This window comes from Balaenoptera ricei, chromosome 8 (genome assembly GCF_028023285.1).
Source record: "Balaenoptera ricei isolate mBalRic1 chromosome 8, mBalRic1.hap2, whole genome shotgun sequence".
Taxonomy (NCBI): Eukaryota; Metazoa; Chordata; class Mammalia; order Artiodactyla; family Balaenopteridae; genus Balaenoptera; species Balaenoptera ricei.
The window spans coordinates 36,704,649-36,725,735 of NC_082646.1; the positions used below are offsets into that span (position 1 = coordinate 36,704,649).

The 21,087-nt window shown below is 32.8% G+C and overlaps 1 protein-coding gene across 2 annotated transcripts in view; it reads right to left on the bottom strand.

Moving 5' to 3' along the window:
* The window catches only part of CNTN5 (contactin 5), a 1,402,912-nt gene that overhangs the window by 799,460 nt on the left and 582,365 nt on the right, over positions 1 to 21,087 (bottom strand). For both annotated transcript variants that reach the window (XM_059930535.1, XM_059930534.1), the window contains exon 3: positions 13,165 to 13,289. In XM_059930535.1, coding sequence (XP_059786518.1) covers positions 13,165 to 13,219 — 55 coding nt within the window. In that variant the 5' untranslated portion in view covers positions 13,220 to 13,289. The remainder of the gene's footprint in view (positions 1 to 13,164; positions 13,290 to 21,087) is intronic.

Genomic DNA, 21,087 nt, shown 5'->3' on the forward strand with positions numbered 1-21,087 from the left:
TGAATACTTGAAGATCTAAATCCTCATTGCTGTCTTCTTTCTTCCAGACTTTTGCAGTAGTAACTTACTTATTCTCCCTGCCTACATTCTTTCCCAAGCTCTAAAATCTATTTTTTTGTAAAGAACCTAGCACAATCTTTTAACATGTTATCAAGTTACATCTCTCTGCTTAAAATATGATCTGGTCATTGCCTCTCTATTTTCTCTTATCACTTTTCTTGTCATATACTCTCTTCATCCATATTGGTTTCCTCTCTTCTTCTGTATTGGTTCTTTTTCAAACACAGTAAGTCTGTTTCCTCTTGATGACTTGACACTGTGGCTGAAACACTTTCTCCCAGATATTCACCTGGTTTCCTTTTCCACTTTTATTAGGTCTTTCCTTGAAGACCTACTCAGAGTGACCTTTCTTGATCATCCTGCATAAAGTAACATCTTGCTACCCCATCTCCATACACATCACTTACTATCCCTTTACTCCACTTAATTTCTTTATAAGAATTATCCTTTTTAAGTCTTGTGTTATTTCATTTCTTGCTAAGTTGTCTCTCTTCTCTCCTAGAAAGTGAGTTCCTTAAGGACACAAATTCTGTCTGTCTTGTTCACTGCTATATCCTTGATGAACAGAGCAATATATAGTAGACACTGAATTAGTATTTGTTAAATTAACAAACAAATAAATTGGACAGAAAGATATTTGGAATTTATTAGGCCACTGGAACTGAGAATGAGATTATTTTTTAAAATTCCTTTATCTCTGTAATCTCTATCCCCAATACACAACATCTTTGACACATTATATATGCCATGCTCACTTGGAGCTTTTTATCTACAGCTATGATATTTTTTATAAGACAGACCAAACCATAAATAAAACAATGCTGCACCAAAAGTTCTACTGAATCTTATTTTTTAAAAAAACAGTTACTATCTTCAGAGTTATACTGAAACAAATATGGATCCAGGGCCCAATTTGAAATAGCTCTTCCTCAATTTAGGCATTAAACAAAGACAGCTCTATGTCAGCAAAGATATTATCAGCTAGTACATCTCTCTGAATCACCATAAAAGAGCAAGTAAAGAGTATATAAGCCAAGTGTCCTCTTGGGGAACTTTAGAACCTCTTGAAGCAAAATCTGCCAGAATATGTGCTGAGCAGAAATGGGTGACATGAGGCCAGAGCAGGCTGATCAAATGCACTGATAATTTAAAAATTTTACCTAATTTATTTTTCTTTGCTTTATTTTTTCATTTCTTTTTTTTTTTTTTTTCCTCTTTATTTCTTTCAAATTTTTACTGGCTATTTTCACAGTCCCCTAAACTAACCTAAGATAATTGCTACTTCTTTAACTCAAGACTTCAGAGTGTCCAAACAAGGCTCAGCATAGTTCTTGGTATTGAAAAAATATCAGAACTTTTGTTTGCAGGGAGGTTTTTTGTTTTGTTTTGTTTTGTTTTAATTACAAATTCAATTTCACTATTAATGATTAGTCTGTTAAGAATGTCTATTTTTTCCTGATTCAGTCTTGGCAGGTTGCATGTTTCTAGAACTTTGTCCATTTTTTCTAGGTTTTCCAATTTGTTGGCGTATAACTGTTCATAGTGTTCTCTTCTGATTTTTTTGTATCTCTGCAGTATCAGTTGTTATTTCTCCTCTTTCATTTCTTATTTTGTTTACTTGGGTCCTTTGTCTTTTATTCTTGACGAACCTGGCTAAACTTTTGTCAATTATGTTTATCTTTTCAAAAAACCAGTACTTGGTTTCATTAATCTTTTCTGTTGTTTTTTGGTCTCTATTTATTTCCTTTCTTATCTTTATTATTTCCTTCCTTCTGCTGACTTTGGGCTTTGGGCTTGTTTTTCTAATTCCTTTAGGTGATGTGTTAGGTTGTTTATTTGAGATTTTTCTTGTTTCTTGATGTAGGCCTATACTGCTATAAACTTCCTTATTAGAAGTTCCCATATGTATTTGTTGCATGCCAAAGACTTTGGAAAGTTGTGTTTCCATTTTCATTGTCTCCAGGTATTTTCTGATTTCTTCTTTGACTTCTTCATTGACCCATTGATTTTTTAATAACATGTTGCTTAGTCCCCGCATCTACTACAAAGCTACAATAATCAAAACAGCATAGTACTGCCTCAAATATAGACACATAGATCAATAGAATAGTATAGAGAGCCCTGAAATAAACCCACACACTTATGGTCAAATAATCGATGACAAAGGAGGCAAGAATATGCAATGGAGAAAAGATAGACTCTTAAATAAGGGATGCTGGGAAAACTGGACAGCTTCATGTTAAATAATGAGATTAAAACATTTCCTCACATCATATACAAAAATAAACTCAAAATGGGTTAAAGACCTAACTGTAAGACCTGAAACCATAGAACTCTTAGAAGAGAAAATAGGTAGAACATCCTTTGACATAAATCATAGTGATATTTCTTGGGATCTGTCTCTTAAGGCAAAAGAAATAAAAGCAAAAATAAACAAGTGGGACGTAATTAAACTTAAAAGATTTTGCACAGCAAGGGAAACCATCAAAAAAAAAAAAAAAAAGACAACCTATTGAATGAGAGAAAATATTTGCAAATGATAAGACAAATAAGGAGTTAATATTCAAAATATATAAACAGCTTATACAACTCAATATTGAAAAATAAACAACCTGATTAAAAATGGTCAGAAGATTTGAATAGACATTTTTCCAATGAAGACATGCAGATGACTAACAGGCATATGAAAAGATGCTCAACAGTGCTAATCATCAGAGAAATACAAATCAAAACTACAATGAGACATCACCTCACACTTACCAGAATGGCAAACATCAATGGCAAATGTTGGTGAGGATGTGGAAAAAAGGGACACTGCTGGTGGGAATGTAAATTGGTGTAGCCACTGTGGAAAACACTCTGGGAAGTTCCTCAAAATACTAAAAGTAAAACTACCATATGATCCAGAAGTTCCACTCCTGGGTATATATCTGAAGAAAACAAAAACACTAATTCAAAAAGATATATGCAAAAAATAAAAATATATGTACCTCAATGTTCATAGAAACATTATTTATAGTAACCAAGACATTGAAATAACCTAAGTGCCCATCAATAGATGAATGGATAAAGAAGATGTGGTATATACATAAAATGGAATATTACTCAGACATAAAAACTGAATGGCATTCTGCCATTTGTAGTAACATGGATGGACCTAGAGAGTATTATGCTTAGTGAAATAGGTCAGACAGAGAAAGACAAATACTGTATCTTATCACTTATATGTGGAATCTAAAAAATAAAACAAATGAGTATATATAAAAAAACAGAAACAGATGCACAGATATAGAGAATGAACTAATAGTTACCAGTAGGGAGAGGGAAAGGAGGATGGGCGAGATAGGGGTATGAGATTAAGAGACACAAACTACTATGTATAAAATTGATAAGCAACAATGATATATTGTACAGCATAGTAGAATATAGCCATTATTTGGTAATAACTGTAAATGGAGTATAATCTATAAAAATATGGATTCACTGTATTGTACAACTGAAACTAATATAATGTTTTAAATCAACTATACTTCAATTAAAAAACACACACATCAGAACGATCAGGTCAGAGAATACAAAATCATTCATCCCTTTTGGATGATTTCTAACCAGAAAGTGCTATAACCAGAAGCATAGCTTATGCCCTTCTTAACAGAAGAAATAAATCAAACAATTAATTGTTTCCTTTAATTCACTTAAAAATAGGTACCTGTACTTACAGAAAATATTATGCTAGAACTTGTGTATGAAACATCAAATAAAATAGGTATCACCTCTGTTTTTATAGAGCAGATGGCCTTATAATTTTTTATTTAAACATGTAAAAATAATAATTGCAAAATATGCAAGTACTAAAAAGGAAAAGTCATCACTTAAAACCAAATTCATCCCTGATTGTCACCATTTGGATGGTTCCACCATACTCTAAATCCACAGTCAGTTAAGGTCATGCTGCAAGCATAGCCAGCATCATAAATAGATCATTAGGAATAATTAAGTTATCTGACAAATTTCAGTGTTAAAGCAACACTAAGAATAAGAATGGAAAGCATTTTTTTCAAATGCTAGAAAGAAAAATTTATTGTGTTGACATCTATATCAATAAATATTACCAAATATAGAAGTTGATGACTAAATTTCAAGAAATCTGTAGTTAACTTGATTAATGGTTAGCAAAATAAGATGTTCCCAAAGAGCTAAAATAAACATAAAATTATACAACACTTAACCCTTTTCCATTCTCACAACTAATTATATAGGGTTTATTTTACACATGGTATATTTACAGAATTTGTGTCCTGATAAACCTATACAATTTATTTAAAGTCAAGGAGAGGAGAAATTTTTCCTTGCATTTGTTCTGCATCTCAACTGTGTCCAGCTTTCCTTGGTGCTCAGGGTATGTAACTGTCTCTCCATTTTACAGACAGAATTGACTTGTATTTGAACCAAAGAGTTACAAAAAAGTAACTGTTTTCTTGCTGACAATGGCTCAAGCTAATGCATGGGGGCAGCTTCCCAGAAGCTCATACTAAGCAGTAAGACAATCTCTGCCATAAATAAATATATTTCACAGTAGTATTACTGTGGTAGAAATTTATCTCTGTTTAAAGAATGATACTATGAACATTCATTTACATTTCCTTGTGGGCACTTGATACAATACAAATTCTTTGAGCATTATTTTAAAATAACAAAGAGAACCAATGTAGTACATGATTAATTTTTTATCAACAAATATTTGTCATCATTGAAAATAATAATGCCAGTCCAGTGTAAAAAGCATGGGATAACTTTCATGGCACTTTCTAGATTACAACATACTTTGATGTATAGTGCTTACGCCTTAACCAAGCTCAAGGGGAAACATATTTTTAATAATTTTTTTATGTAAGATAAATAACATTTAGATGACTTAATAAATTAGTTAATTCTCTCTTTAATCTTCAAAACACTGAGAACACATATTTATCCTCAATTCTCTAGAATGCTTTCTTTAGTTGATGGTTTAATTTTATATCACTCCAGGAAGTGCTTACAATTTCAGATACTTTTTAACATTTCCTTTGCCTTTAAGATAAAAATAACAAATGAAACTCTCTAAATTCAGATGACGCACCCCCCTCCCCCTGCTGCCCTCCACCTTGCTCACAAGGATAAATTAAATTGTATTCTGATTAATTACATGTCTAATACCACCAGTGCACAGCTGATAAGAGTCAACTTGGTTTCCTGCACTGAGGTAGGCTCCATTATCATCATGACTTCCTGGGGGACCAATACAATGTGCACATGCATAATTTCAAAATGATCACAGAGGAGCCATAATCCATTTCTCTTTCTCATCTTCAGTAGCCCAGTCAGACTTAATATTATCAGGCACCTGTTTTCAGTAACACTTTTGTTTTCATCTCCTTTTAAAGTTATTAGGCAGCACTAGCTGACAGTGACAAAGTTCTGTGCTATTTACCACACTGCCAGTAAGAAGAAGGATAGTATTTGTACAAGCTTATCAATGACAGACATTCTCTGTTTAATAGTATATCATCCTCTTGGCAGAAGGAACAGGCTGTCACCTTTCCAATAAAATGGATTTAACCCAGTGGAGGAGAATGGGGTCAAATAGAGAAAAAATGCCTTATTTGTGGGCTTGTTTTTGAAGCAATACAGCTTATATTGAAAGCATCTGAAAGTAACCCAAGGAAAGTAACTAGACGTACTTATGTAGGAAGGAGGTCAGTGTAGCTCTGAGCAACTGGATTTCCTCTTTTGTCTCCCCTTCATGTCACCTGCTATGTTGAAATAATTGCTGTAGGAGGCAGCTTTCTCATTATTCTTCCACTAGTTACCATCTATATGATGTTGGGTATATGACAGAACCTCCCTGAGCCTCATCCCTATTGAGAACAAACAGTATTTTACTTGCCCAAGTACAAGGAACTGGACCTCACAATCTCCAAATTATTTTTAACTCTAAGATTTATAAATGCAGTTAGAGAAACATATTTTTTCATTTTAGAAGAGATATAAATAAAACTAGCTTTAATTAATCTAATTAAATATTATTTTAAGTTATAACTTTGATAGAAATATATAAATAGAATTGTGATGTTGACAAATATAGGCTGGTACTGGGGAGTGCAAAAAGAACACTTTCAAAAATCTTCAAACAAAAGGGTGTGTTTTAATGAGTCTAAGAATAGCTGCTTTCTAGCTATTCTAATAATACATATTAAAATTAATATTTGTATATGACAGTGTCCTATAAGGCTATTCTACTACATTTCACAGAAAGAAATCTATTTGTAATAAATATCATTGTAATAGATTTCACCCACTGTTAAACATTTAAAAAGAAATTAGCCATATTTCAAAAGGAGTATAATGAGTAATAAATCCATTGAATAGGGTATTCTGTAGAGCAGAGCAGAAAAATTTAAACCCTTTAGCTTTTGTTGTTGTTATTATTTATTTATTTCAACATGGAGACTGAATGAAAAGCAATTCACAAAGAACCTTGAAATGCCAGTCAAGTTGCTTATAAATCCTGAACCTTATTGTCTCCTCCCAATCATTATTTCTTCACATATTTGGAGGATAATATATCCTTGAAGAATCACTTTTAAAGAATATAATAACATGGATTTTGGCACAGTAGAGGTTGAAATGTTGATGTTTCTTGTCACATATACATTCATAACTAGGCTTTAGTAATTATGATTCCTTCCCCAAATGATTTCACACATTCTATCATGAAAAGCTTAAATTTTATTGAACTTAATTAATTTCATATTGATAAAAATAGTTTGACTGATTTTTAAAGCTTTTTTAAGCTCAGCTAATGAGGTTATTATATCACAGTGCTCTCACTGTCACTGTTTCTGAAATAAAGATACAAAGAAATGCCATTTTCTTTATTGTTAACTAAAATAGGATTGTTATTATTTGCATGTAAAACATTTATAGATATCAATAAACATGTGGTAGAACTCAAAACTGAGCATGGCTATTTTTATTGCTTTATGCACACCTTTAAATCACTTTACTGAGGTATGATTATAATAAGCTGTACATATTTAGTGTATATAACTTGATGAGTTTGCAATAAGTATATACCCATGAAACCATCACTACAATCTATGCCATAAACATATCCAACACCTCCAAGAGTTATCGTCTGCCTTCTTGACATTATATTATTATTATTGTTATTAATTACTATTATTATTATTTAGTGGTAAGCGTATTTAAAATAAATAAGATTTACCCTCTTAGCAAATTTCTAAGGGATACCACTTATATGAGGAAGCTAAAATAACCAAACTCATAAAAGCAGAGTAGAATGGTGGTTGCCAGGGGCTGGAGAGAGGGGGGAAGGAGGGAGTATTAGTCAAAGGTACACAGTTTCAATTATGCAAGATGCATACTTCCTACAGATCTACTATAGAGCATAGTGCCTATAGTTTGTAATACTGTATTGCATATTCTTTACAATATGCTTCTCCAGCTACTCTCTTTACGAGGTCAAATATAATTTTCCAATCCTTGAATCCGGTCTTGGCCTATGTGATTTGCTTTTGTCAATGAGACATTAGTAAACATGACAGAGAGGCTTGAACCATGCTTGCAAATTGGCACCTACCCTTTCTATTGCTGTACCTAGGAACCCGCAACCACAGCCAAGTGAGACCGCATGACACCATCCAATCCTATTCTTTCAACCCTCATGGGAAGTTTTAGAGATCAGCTGAACCTGCCCAAATCAGAAGAACCACCAAACTGCCTTTCAGAATTGTGAGAAATAATATTTTTGAATTTTTTGTTTAAGCTAAAAAATTTGAGGATGATTTGTTATGGAGTTAAAGCTAATTAGCACAATATACAATTGACATGTATTTAATCTATTATGTGGATTATATTTCTATAAACAGTAGTTTCTCTAACCTTAAAACACACACCCAGAAATGTACAGATGTAATTCACTCCTTCCTGAATTTCTCTTTTCCAAGTTATTTGTCATTTTTTTTCTCTTTCTCTTCCTCAGCTCAGCTTCTTAGAAAACAAAATTTATAGTAATGGTATTATTTTCCTCCTCTGCTAATCATTTCACAGCTCATTATCATAAGACAGATGTTCCCACTACTTCGTTAAAGGCAATTATCATTAGCATTAAAAGGAAATGTTTTTAGTACTAATCTCACGTAACCTTCCTACAGCATTGCCCCTGCTGACCACTCCTTTTCAGAACCTGTTCTGTTATCACTCTTTCCTAGAATTTCCTCCAACTCACCATCCATGCTTTTCAACCTATACTTTCTCTTGCCCCTTATTCATGCTTCTCAGAATTTCTTCCTTGCCTTATGACTCATCATTACCTACATAATCCTTGGGTGATTATTTTCCTTCCCAGAGCTTCAAATTCATCTATACAATAATGAACCCCATAATGAACCCCAAATTTACTTTTAGCTCAGTCATCTTTCTTACACTTTAAACATCTCCATCTGAGTGTGTCACAGATATCTGAAGCTCAACATGTGCATTATTGAGTTCAGTATTTCCCCACTCTGAATTGCACCCCCTACTTTATTCAGTATCCAAGCAAATGGCAATATCATCTACTCCATAAGCAAATTGAGACCCTTGCTATTTCCTCTAAAACAAAATATTTAATCATTTACCAACTTCTCTATATTTTATTGCCAAAAAACATTTGAATCTGTCAGCTCTTGATGCCCTTCACTACTGTTATGCTTAATCCATTTTGTTTCCATAAACCCATACCAGTTTCCCCTTTTATTAATATCTTATATTAATATGGAACATTTGTCACAAATAATGGACAAATATTGACATTTTATTTTTAACTGAAGTACATACTTTATTCAGATTTCCTTAGTTTTTAAATATTTTTTTTTCTGTTGCAGGATCCTATCTAGGGTAATGCATTACATTTATTTATTATGTCTCCTTAGTCTCCTCTTTCTGTGACAGTTTCTCCGATATTCCTGGTTTTTGATGACCTTGAAAATATTGAGGATTATTGGCCAGGTGTTTCATAGAATGCTCCTCAGTTGGGATTTTTCTGATACAGCGTCACAGGCTTTAGGAAGGAAAACTACAGAGGTGAGGCACCATTCTCGTCACATTATATCCTGGGTAAATGCTATTACTGTTGATGTTGACCTTGTTCATCACTAGGTTGATGTAGTCCTTATCACTTTCCTCCACTGTAAAGCTACTTTCTTTATTCCACTTTTCTATTCTGTACTTTGTGGAGACACGTCACTATGTGCAGTCCACACTTAAGGAAGGAGGAGTTACACTCCACCTCCTTGAAAACAAAGCATCTAAATAAATTATTTGAAATTCATCTACATGGGAAATTTGTCTATTCTTTTCATTATTCAATCACTTATTTATATCAATATAGACTTTTAAATTTTATTTTTTGGGTTGTAACTCAATACTTTATTTTCTTGCTCAAATTTTTCCAGTTTGGGCCATTGGGAACTCTATTTTTTTTTTTTTTAAACACCTTTATTGGAGTATAATTGCTTTACAATGGTGTGTTAGTTTCTGCTTTATAACAAAGTGAATCAGTTATACATATACATATATCCCCATATCTCTTCCCTCTTGCGTCTCCCTCCCTCCCACCCTCCCTATCCCACCCCTCTAGGGGGTCACAAAGCACCGAGCTGATCTCCCTGTGCTATGTGGCTGCTCCCCACTAGCTATCTATTTTACATTTGGTAGTGTATATCTGTTCATGCCACTCTCTAACTTTGTTACAGCTTACCCTTCCCCCTCCCCATATCCTCAAGTCCATTCTCTAGTAGGTCTGTGTCTTTATTCCCATCTTGCTCCTAGGTTCTTCATGAACTTTTTTTTTTTTTTCTTAGATTCCATATATATGTGTTAGCATACGGTATTTGTTTTTCTCTTTCAGTTGGTTCCTGTGTCCCTTTGACATCGGTTCCTGGTACTTTTGTTTTTTGTTTACTGGTTTGTTTGTTTTAGCACCTCCTCACTTTCTGGCACAAGATATTCTAGGCTGATCAAGTATATTTCCTGCCCCAGTCCTAGAATCAGCCATTTCTCCAAATAGCCCTGATTCTTTTAATTGGAGAATGGTACTAGAAACCAAGATCGTGGCACTTTGTGTGCTGGTTTCTGCTGCAGTACATTGCTTCTAGGTCTTCTCAGATGACAGAGAAAAAGAAATATATGTGTGTACACCTAGCCATGTATATATACATATCTATGAATACTTTTCATATGTAACTATATGTATCTACATTAAGCTAAACATGATTTCATATTGAAATCTCCAACTCTAATCCATTACCACATGGATCATTCTAGCCTTCTTCTCTTGCTTATTTGTAACCTCCCACTCCATCAGTGAGACAATTGGCTCCCACCATCCACCATGCATTGACTTAATTGTTCAATCCCATGCATAGGAGTTTTAGAGTTGCTAACACAGAGAAATAAAGTTCTTAACTAGAGTACAGTGTCAAAGTACAGTTTTTTGTTTGTTTTTGTTTTTGCCTTTAGTTTTACAGATTCACTTCCAAAGTTTCTTAAGTCAGTACCATTTTTCCCACACTCCCCTAAAGTGGAGGTTGTTTCATACATTTGTAATACTGTTAGGTTCTTTGTCACATTCTGCATTTCATCCAGGGATCCTCTAACCTCCTAAATTATTATTTTTTTTAATTTATGTACATTAAGGTTTACTCTGTGCTGTAAAGTTCTGTTGGTTTTGATAAATGCATAATGTTATTCTTTCACCACTACAGTATCATACAGAATAGTTTCACCAAGCTGAAGAATGCCTATGCTTCCTTCACTCATTTAGTCATCCCCTGACCCCAACCCCTGACAATCACTGATCTGTGCACTCTCTATAGTTTTTCCCTTTCCAAAAGGTCATATATATAAAATCATACAGTATGTAACCTATTCAGACTGGTTTCTTTCACTTAGCAATATGCATATAGTATTCATCCTGTGTTTGCATGACGATAGTTCATTTATTTTTATCACTGAGTAATATTGCATTATATGGAATTTCTATGGTTTATTAACTTATTGAAGGGTATCTTGGTTATTTCTAGTTTTTGGTGATTATTAATAAAGCTCTTATAAACTTTTTTGTGTAGGTATTTTGTGTGCCATAAATTTTAAAATCAGTTAGGTAAATACCTAGGAGCCAAATGCTTGATTAGATGGTAAGACCAGTTAGCTTTGTAAACACTGCCAAACAGTCTTCCAGGTGGCTGTACCATTTTGCCTCCTTACCAGCATTAATGAACTTCCTTGTTTTCTGCATCCTCAAGAGTAACTGGTATTGCTTTTTCTTCCTTTTTTTTTTTTTCCTGGATCTTAGCCATTCTGCTATGTATAATGGTATCTCATTGTTTTACTTTTGAGTGCACTTTTAATATAAGGTTGTATATTCCTGTGAACGGTGTCAAAGTTTCATTGCTCTGAATAGCCAGTTTTTAAACATAAGGTTGTGTAAGAGTTCTATATTTTCTAGTTAAACACACCCAAGATAATCCACCCATTAAAAAATGAATAAATAAAACAGAGAAGAAATACAGTCTGGGTCTTCTCTTATTTCTTCAGTCGGTGTTGGTTCAAATAGCATCAACAATATAAAATGTGCTTATGACCTATGGCTTAATTACCCACATTTTCTGTAATAGCAATCAAGTTAGTGTACAAAATAGGTCCTGTTATGTAATACTCGTAGACAAATAACCAGGAAAAAAATTAATAATAAAATAAAATAGTAAATATTGAATGTAAGTATTACCAAGTAACAAGAGCATAATAAAAGCTGTACTTCTAGAATAATTCATTAAGTAAGGAGGTAACAGTGGAGAAAGATTTTGAAAATAACTATCTTTGATAAGTGGTCCTTTCAGTATATAATCAATTTTTTTTAAACAACTATCTACAGCAAATAAATTCATGTTTTAAAAGTCACTAATATGTGTATATATGCTTTATATTAAATGCAGATGATTAAAAATCAGATCCCATGTAAAAATTAGAAACGTCCTTTGTTTTTGACTTTTTTTGCCTTTGTCTATAGTATTTGAATAACAACTTACCTCCAGACTCAGCATCTTGTTTCATTGGAAAGAGCAGCACCTAGATTCCCTTATGAGCTGCAAATCTAGGCATCACAGATACCAACTCAAGCTGAGTATTTTTGTCTTTCCACACCATTATATAATACCTCCTTTGAAGTGACTGTTTATTTAGGGGAGATAAGTTGGGCCAGCACATGAAAATAAAACTTTGGAGTGATATTACAATCTATCACTCTTCCTCCACCTAGCATTGTCAGATTAATATATAAAAACACTGGACGCCAGTTAAATTTAAATTTTAGATACAATAGAATAACATATTGCATGGAACATACTAGAAGTAAAGTAATTATATGTTGTTTATTTGAAATTCAATCTTAACTGAGCATCTTTCATTTCATCTTGCAAACCTACCTCCATTCCCCTCAGTTAGTTTATGAGTTCAAGAGGAGAATGACATTGAGAAGATAAAAGAGAGACCAGATCATCATGGAAGATGGTAATACTGCACAGAAAGAATGTAAGATAGGATAAAATATTTAAAGACTCTTTATTTCTTTTATAAGTAACCATAATCATGATAAACCAGGATGTTCATTTAACTTTCACTGTCTCTGAAACTATTCACTTATTTTTCATGTTTTCACAAATGTCTCTACCCATATTTTATAGAGGTATATATATATATATATATATATATATATATATATATATATATATATATATATATAAAACGATGGTTTAGATTGTAAATGAAAGTCAATGAGATGGGATGTACACTTATTTAGTTAACATTTATATGGTATTTTTATAAGTACCTTATTATACGTGACTTTTTGTGGTGCTAACAGAGGTTTAAGGGTTGTTTTCTCTTTTTTTGTTGTTGTTGAAAGGATGAATCCTGATATAAATGTAAATGAACACCTGAGGATATAGTTAATGAAGACCTTTATATATTTTTGTTATTTGATACGAAAGGTGGGTTTTTTACCTGAAAGACACCCAGTGACTGACAGAAACAGAATAAGTTTCCAAGAGGAGGCCATCCTTGGTGACTAGGATCGCCTGTGTCCCAGTGTATTTAGCAGCTCTGACGTTTCTTCATTAAAGAATGCCCTGTTGAGACAGATAACAATTTTCAAATACAGAGAAAAGAAAATAAACAAACAAAAAGGCAAACAAACAAAAACCAAATCAAAAATCTCATAATAAAATGATAAATAACTTTCATTGCAAAGGTCAGATTAATATATACTTGGACATTGACAACCATAATAAAGTTTCCATTAGAATTAATTTAATGCACAACACAGAAACTTTGGAAAAGTGATAAACTTTCTCTATCACATTTACTTATATTGAATGCTCCCTTACAGATAATAAAAACATCAGGTTCTAATGGGGATGATTTTTCCTCACAGGGAATGTATAATAGTTATATTTATTACATTAGACAAATTATTGGACTAGAAAAATAGGGTAGAAGAACCAGTTACATCAATATATACTCTTCTAGTCTAGAACATAACTAATTATCAGTTAAGCAAGTGACTTTACACATTGTGTCTGTAGCTCATCTAAACCTCTGCAGGGAATTTTTCTCATTTAATTATTAATGTCAACTGCCTTTGTTTATAACTCCTGTGGTTATCTGTACTGTGTTATAGTTCCCTCCTTCTGTGAGTTATTTTCTCAGCATCCTTTGCTAGCCAGAACCTAAGGGAAATAAGGATTTTCATGAATATTTAACCTTTTTTGTCTAATGCCATTTTTATAACAATAACCAGTATAGCACATTAATGTCCTTTGATTCCTTTATCGGTCCTGAAAGATACAATAAACATAAAAATACAAAATTCTAGCATGAAACTTAATATGGAAAAACTTGACAAATGTGTACTAGAAATTCCTATAATAAACAAGTAACTTCTGAGTTTTCAGGTGTCAGTTACTGGTGTCCTTCTTGGCCAAAAGCAACTAAATTGAGAAATAATTGTACAGTGTGTTGATGATTTAAAATAACAATTGCTTCTTTGCAACTTGTTCCTCCCAATAGACTTAGAGGTTCAGGTTATTTCTATCTTTTAGGAAATATCTTAAAAATATAGATGAGCATTTTTCCCCTAGTTAGGTCATAATTCAATATAGACGTACCCAAAGAGGGAAAGCTTTTCTTAGTGAGTCTTCCACCTGAATGTTAGTTCCATTTTATTTATATTTTAAAATCTAAGCCTTGAAAACCTACTTTAATTACAAGGTTAGGGATTACTAATGGAAAAGAAAGTTAATGAGTTAATAATGGTTGATTCACAGACACCCCTTTCAAAAAAGATATTTTTCATCATCTTTTTTCTTCCAAGTAAATATCAGAAATAAATACAATTCGAAGCACAAAAAAGACCTTATCACTACTTTTTACAGTTTAAAACATTATTACTTATACACTGCTTTTTACCAGAAAGGAAAAGAAGAAAATCAGCACTTCACACATAACAATTAGAGACTTAAAGTTGCTAGAACAACAATTATGATTCATGAAAACTGCATATTTAAATTAGTGAATTCTCAATCCATTGATGAAATTGGCCCTTCACAGACTGTGAGTTCTAAGACATTAATGCCGTTTTGCTTAACTTTTTTTGATGAGCTTCTGCTCAGTCCACGTCCTGAAAACTGGTACTTTCCCTCTCTATTTACAATGTCTTCTGTTGTCTTAAATAGTCTTCATCAACAAATGCAAATATTTTCAGAGCACTTAAATGTTATACACTGGGAATGTCAAAGAGAAAACACACACGCGTGCACACATGCTCATACACACACACACATACACAGAAGTTAACCATAGGCTACAAGCCAAATAAGCGGGACGATGTAAGTGTAGCATAGATACAGAGCTATCAAAAGGGGAATATATCCGTAAGGATGAGAAGAGTTGGGAATAGTACAGAAGCATCTTTAGCAAAAATTCAAGAAGATATTGAGCTTAGACAGATGTCTTACTTTTGGATGGAACCGCCGTGAGCACATGGATAAATAAGTCGTTATCAGAGAGTGATCCACACCGAATAAATCAACATGGAGTAAAGGGACAGCCAGCGGCCAGAGGATAGACAAGGCTATTTTCGTAAGGGTTCATGGAAGGCATTTCTGATAAGATGAAATTTGGGCTCAGTATTCATGTTTTCAACATGCCATTGTAGAATAAGCCTTATATTCCAGGCACATTTTTTTCAGTTCTCAAATAAAAATAGTACAGTGAATTTTATAACTAAAATAATCCACTTTACATTAAAACATTTTCAAAGAGAGAAAAGCCTGCATGTGTGTGATTGTGTGTGTGTGTGTGTGTGTGTGTGTGTTCATTTTCAAACATCAGTTGGTCCTTGGGGCCTAAATGCAAAAAATAATAGTTCTTCAAAGCCATTCTTTTTAAGATGCCTAAATGAGACTCTTTCTTTTTACTGGCTTACTTTCTTCTCATTCTCTCTCTCTCTCTCTCTCTCTATCGCTCTCTCAAGTAAAGAAAAAAGTAAATAAAATAATCTTTAGGTTCTGAAATATGTAAATTTGCATATGCTTCTCTTGAAAAGACAATTATTCCATGGCTTTAATAAAATCCTTGTATCAAAGTAATAAAATAATGTAATTAATCAGACATACATTAAGGTCCTATTACATGCCAAGTTAAATTATAATCAGTTAATAAATGTTACTAAAGCATATTAAGATGTATATTTTAGAAATACCTTAATGGAAACTGACAGTTGTACATTAAACTGTTATTTATCAAGAGATTGAAAAGTCATAAGTACTAAGTTGCATACTACTAATTGGATATATTATTTTTTTAAAAACAATTTTTAAAAGAGCTTATTTCAATGTTTAGAATATATACCTATCATCATCTGTGATAATCAAATTAGATGTATGAAATGACATATTACTTTGCATTTTTTCCTGAATTATTGCAAATATTTGCAAGTAAAGTAAAATAAGTAGAACATCGAATTAGTAGTAAGTCATAAATTATAAACAATACATGCATTGTGCAGTTGAATGCATAGGCAAGTACTTAAAAACATCACTCCTTAATTGGAGTCTAAAATAGGATTGCTAAACATATGTTAAAATAAATCAAATGATAGTATGCTGCCACCTGAATGCAAGTTAGTTTTTCTTCTTAAAGATACATATAGGAAACCGCCTTGTGTATGACATGTGTATGTGAGTGTGCATAAAGAGAGGGAAATGTCGAGAGAGAGAGATTTCTATTAATGCCTACCAATCTCTCCTGTTTTATAGCAACGGTTTCCTTCAGTTTGGCCTCTTACTGGCTATTCACAGAACAGTCAGAATTACATTTTAAAACATAAATCAGGCTTCATCATTTCCCTGTTTCAGTGGTTTATTCTTAAAATAAAATCCAAATTCCTTATATAGTATTCAAGATCATATCTAATCTGGCCCCTGACTAACTTTCTGCTTTCATCTTCTGGCATTCTAGACTCCATTCCCACCACGTTGACTTTCTTGCTGCTCCTCAAATATACTTTGCACTCATTGTTTCCTTTGCCTGGACCCCTCCACCATCAATTCTTTCCAGACTGTATCACTTTAAGTCATTGAAGACACTGGTCCTCAGGCCTTTCTTGATCATTCTCTTTAAAATAGCCACCCCTTGCTTCCTGTCAGCCCTGTCACTGTTTTTCCTTACACTGTCCCTACCGTATTTTTCTTCTTAGCAATTATCAGTGCTTGAAGTTATGCTATTTATTTGTTTACTTTATAATTATCTTTTTCTCCTACTAGAATGTGATATCCATGAAAGCAAGAATTTTTGTCTTGTGCATCTTTGTATACCCAGCATCTAGAAGAGAATCTGCTTGGTTTTAGTAGGTATTCAATAACTATTGTGAATAATAATTATTGAATAAACTGGAGCCTCTAGTAAGTAGATTATTTGGCACAAGATAATACAAGAAGAAAAAATATTATCCCTTAAATTTCCATAATACTAACAACAGCTACCATTTATGAAATTCTACGTGCCAGGCATTGTGTCATGCACTTTACTTACACAACCTCTATTAAATAACTTGACATCTCTTATTGATGAAGATAACTTTCCCAAGGACACACAACTAGTAAAAGAACTGGGGTAAGCATAAGGTTGACTTTTAAATTACATCATCTCTTAACAGAACTCCACAGCTATTTCTACAAAAGTCTCCAGAAACCCTCTTATCTGACACAATTGGAACTGGTACTGAGTTAGTAAAAAACTCATTTAAAAAAATCTTACACATATACCTGAAAGGTTGTCATTTAACTAATATGATTTAACTCTATATTCTTTGGCCTATCTTATTATATAGGAATGAGATTTTTTTTTTTTTTTTGATCATCAATATTCTGGTGAAAAATTATTTTATCTCAACATCATGAGTCTTTTTCAATGAAAGTCTTGTCTAATGCATAATATACAATTTTTAATTTCTTTAGAGTGTTATAAGAACATGTGAAGTTGTCTAATGACAGCATCCTTGAGGTTTTTTATTATTTTTATACAGTTATCTCACACACATTTAATTTTATAGCATATCCTAAGTCACTCATTTTATTGTTTGTCTAAGACTATTACCTTTTGTTTTATTTTGTGTTTTATCCTTTTTTTTTTCTTAGAACCAAATGCTCTCACTCTTGGTACACTCATATGCATTGATCTGCATAATGTTTATTTGAATTACCTAATTACATCAACATGTACAACCTCCACAGATGGATGACACTACACACCTGAATCTTGGTAAGTATACAACTTACGCAGTGACAGTGAGTAACCTAGAGATGAGCCTACTTAACCATCAACATCTAAATAGTTCTGCATTATTTTCATTTATGGAGACAATAAAGGTTGCTAGTTACTTGGCAAATTAGAACAATAGAGGTTGAGTAAAAGTGTTCTGCTCCAGTTAGCATGTGACAGAGCTGCAATATGAAGACTTGGATGTAAGTTTTAGTGAAAGGAGTAAGATGATCAAATATCTCTTTTTCTGTGTACCTTATTCTCCACCTCAACAATGACTCTTGCTAAGACTGAAGCTAGTGGCACTTTTGTTTGGAAGATACCCTTTAAAGGTTGAGCAAGTCCAGGATGGGGCTCACAGAAAAGAATCATTAAAAAAAAAAAAAAAACTTTATGGGAAATTGTATTCTAGATGTTCTTGAAGTTTTCTAGCCAGATGCACCTGAACAAAACAATAGATAATAAAATGCTGCAGAAGATCTAGCAAGAACAAATAAAAAGAATGTGTGTTGGTCTTGTTATGTTTGCTATCATATATCTTTTGAGGACCCAGCAGCAGTGTCAGGAGGTGGATAGACAGAATTCTCGCTTTCAAACATAACCAGAGTAAATCATGATATTGTGAATCACAAGAAAATAAATTATATTTTGTGTCCTGGACAAAGTGGTATGGGTTGTAGATGGAAGACTGAGCTCATAGTGTTTACATATCGTGAAGATATTCTTTAACACGGTTTTCTACAGTATGTTCTATTTCTCTCATCTTTTTAAATCTAAGAACGCTTGATCTCAACAGACCCTGCCTGTGGAAAAGGGTACAGTAAAGTTTTAAAACGGGTCAGCACTAGTCTTGTGACACTTCAAGGCAACCTTGTAATTTTATTTAAAACACAAAGGTAGAGAAAAGATATGACTCAAGAGTATTTAATAGTACATAGTGTACTTAATCGAGACAGGGACTAAAAAAAAAAAAAGACAGTGACTCTAGGAATCTGGTGTCAGAAATATTCCATGATTCCTGTTCCTGGTGATAGACATACAGAAAGGGTGAAGACAGAACTGTGACTCATTCGGCCTGACACCAGCCTCCATGTAAATTCTGACAAGACTTGTGTTAGGATTCTGAGTACGATTCCCTTTCTGGTAATTAGGAACTAGACACAATAACAAATAATACATGATCTTTTTAAAATAATACAAAATATAAAATATTTCTAAATGCCTCAATGAACTAGTTTAGAAGGAAAAACTTATTAAAGATCAAAACTAGATAAAAATAGCAAGTTGAGCAATGAAGCTAACTTTCACCGTGAGGCTATTCATCAAATCCCAGTGAACTTCAGGTTGATGTTCATGGCTTCTCTGAGAGAGTGGGACCAAAATCAAAGCTTAGGGTCCACATAAGATGGATCTTCAAATAGGAAACTCCTTATATCTAGGATTCCAAAAAGCTTCAAGATTATAGTCAGGGTGAATTAGAAATATGTCTCCAGATAGATACTCTACCCAGAGAAGAGTAAAAGAAAAATGTAAGTCTTAAACCATGAGACTGAATAGAAAGAAAAAAAAAGTCTCATAGTGAAAACTTCATAATCAACATTCACAAAATATACAGGCAAACAAATCAGTATAAATGAGAAGGAAATGAAGCAATAAAGGTCAGAATCTGACTTGCAAAGAATTCAGATATTTGACTTTTTCAACACAAATCATCAAACAAATGTATATGATCTGTTTTTAAACATAAAGGAATTAGCATTATGCAAAAGAAGAAATAGAGATGAAGAAATTATCTAGAATGCAGCCCAGAAAGGCAAACGGATGGAAAATATGAAAAGAAGGTAAAGAGAATGAAGCATATAGTAAGAATATCTTATATGTCTAATCAAATTTCCAGAAAGTGAAAAAGAATGCAATATGTGAAGAGATAGATATTGCTAAAAATTTCCAGAACTGATGAAATTTATCAATTTTAAGATTTATGAACACCAGAAAAAAACAAGAAGAATGAAGTCCTAGATAAATCATAGTGAAAGTTGTGAACACCAAAGACAAAAAAAAAAAAAAAGCCAGAAATAAAAAGAAGCATTAATTATAAAAGTGGAAAATCAGACTCTCAGTTGATTTAATGATAGTAGTAATGGAATCCCAAAAAAATTGGAATAATGTGTCAGTAAGTAGGAACAGTCAATCTGGATGTCTTCTTTGTAAAAAATGTATATTTGGGTCATCTGCCCTTTTTTTAAATTGGGTTTTTTCATTTTTATGGTGTTGAGTTGATGAGTTATTTGTATATTTTGTATTAACTCTTTATTAGATATATTGTTTGCAAATATCTTCCCCCTTTCAGTAGGTGACTTTTTCATTTTGTTGATAGTTTCCTTCACTGTGCAAAAGCTTTTTAGTTTGATGCAGTTCCATTTGTTTATTTTTGCATTGTTGTCCTTGCCTTAGGAGACAGATCAAAAAAATATTACTGAAATCAATGTCAAAGATCATACTGCTTATATTTTCAGGTGCTACATTTAAGTCTTTAATCCATTTTGAGTTAGACATTTTTCCAAAGAAGACATATAGATGGCCAACAGGCACATGAGAAGGTACTCAACATTGCTAATCATCAGGAAACTTTAAATCAAAACCAAAATGAGATATCACTTCACACCTGTCAGAATGGTGATCATCAAAAAGACAACAAATAACAAATGGTGAGGATATGAAAAAAAGGGAATGCTTGTGCACTGTTCGTGGGATTGTAAATTGGTGTAACCACTATGGAAAACATTATGGAGATTCCTCAAAAAATTGAAAACAGAACTACCATAATACCCAGAAATTCCACTTCTGGGTAATTATCTGAAGAAAACAAAAACACTAATTTTAAAAGATATATGTACCTCAATGTTTATTGAAGCATTATTAACAACAGTAAAGATATGAAAGCAACCTAAGAGCCTACAAGTAGATGAATAGATAAAGAAGACGTGGTATATATATATATATCTCAGCCATTAAAAATGAAATCTTGTCATTTGCAACAACATGGATGGATTTAGAGGGTATCATGCTAAGTGAAACAAGTCAGACAGAGAAAAAAATACCATA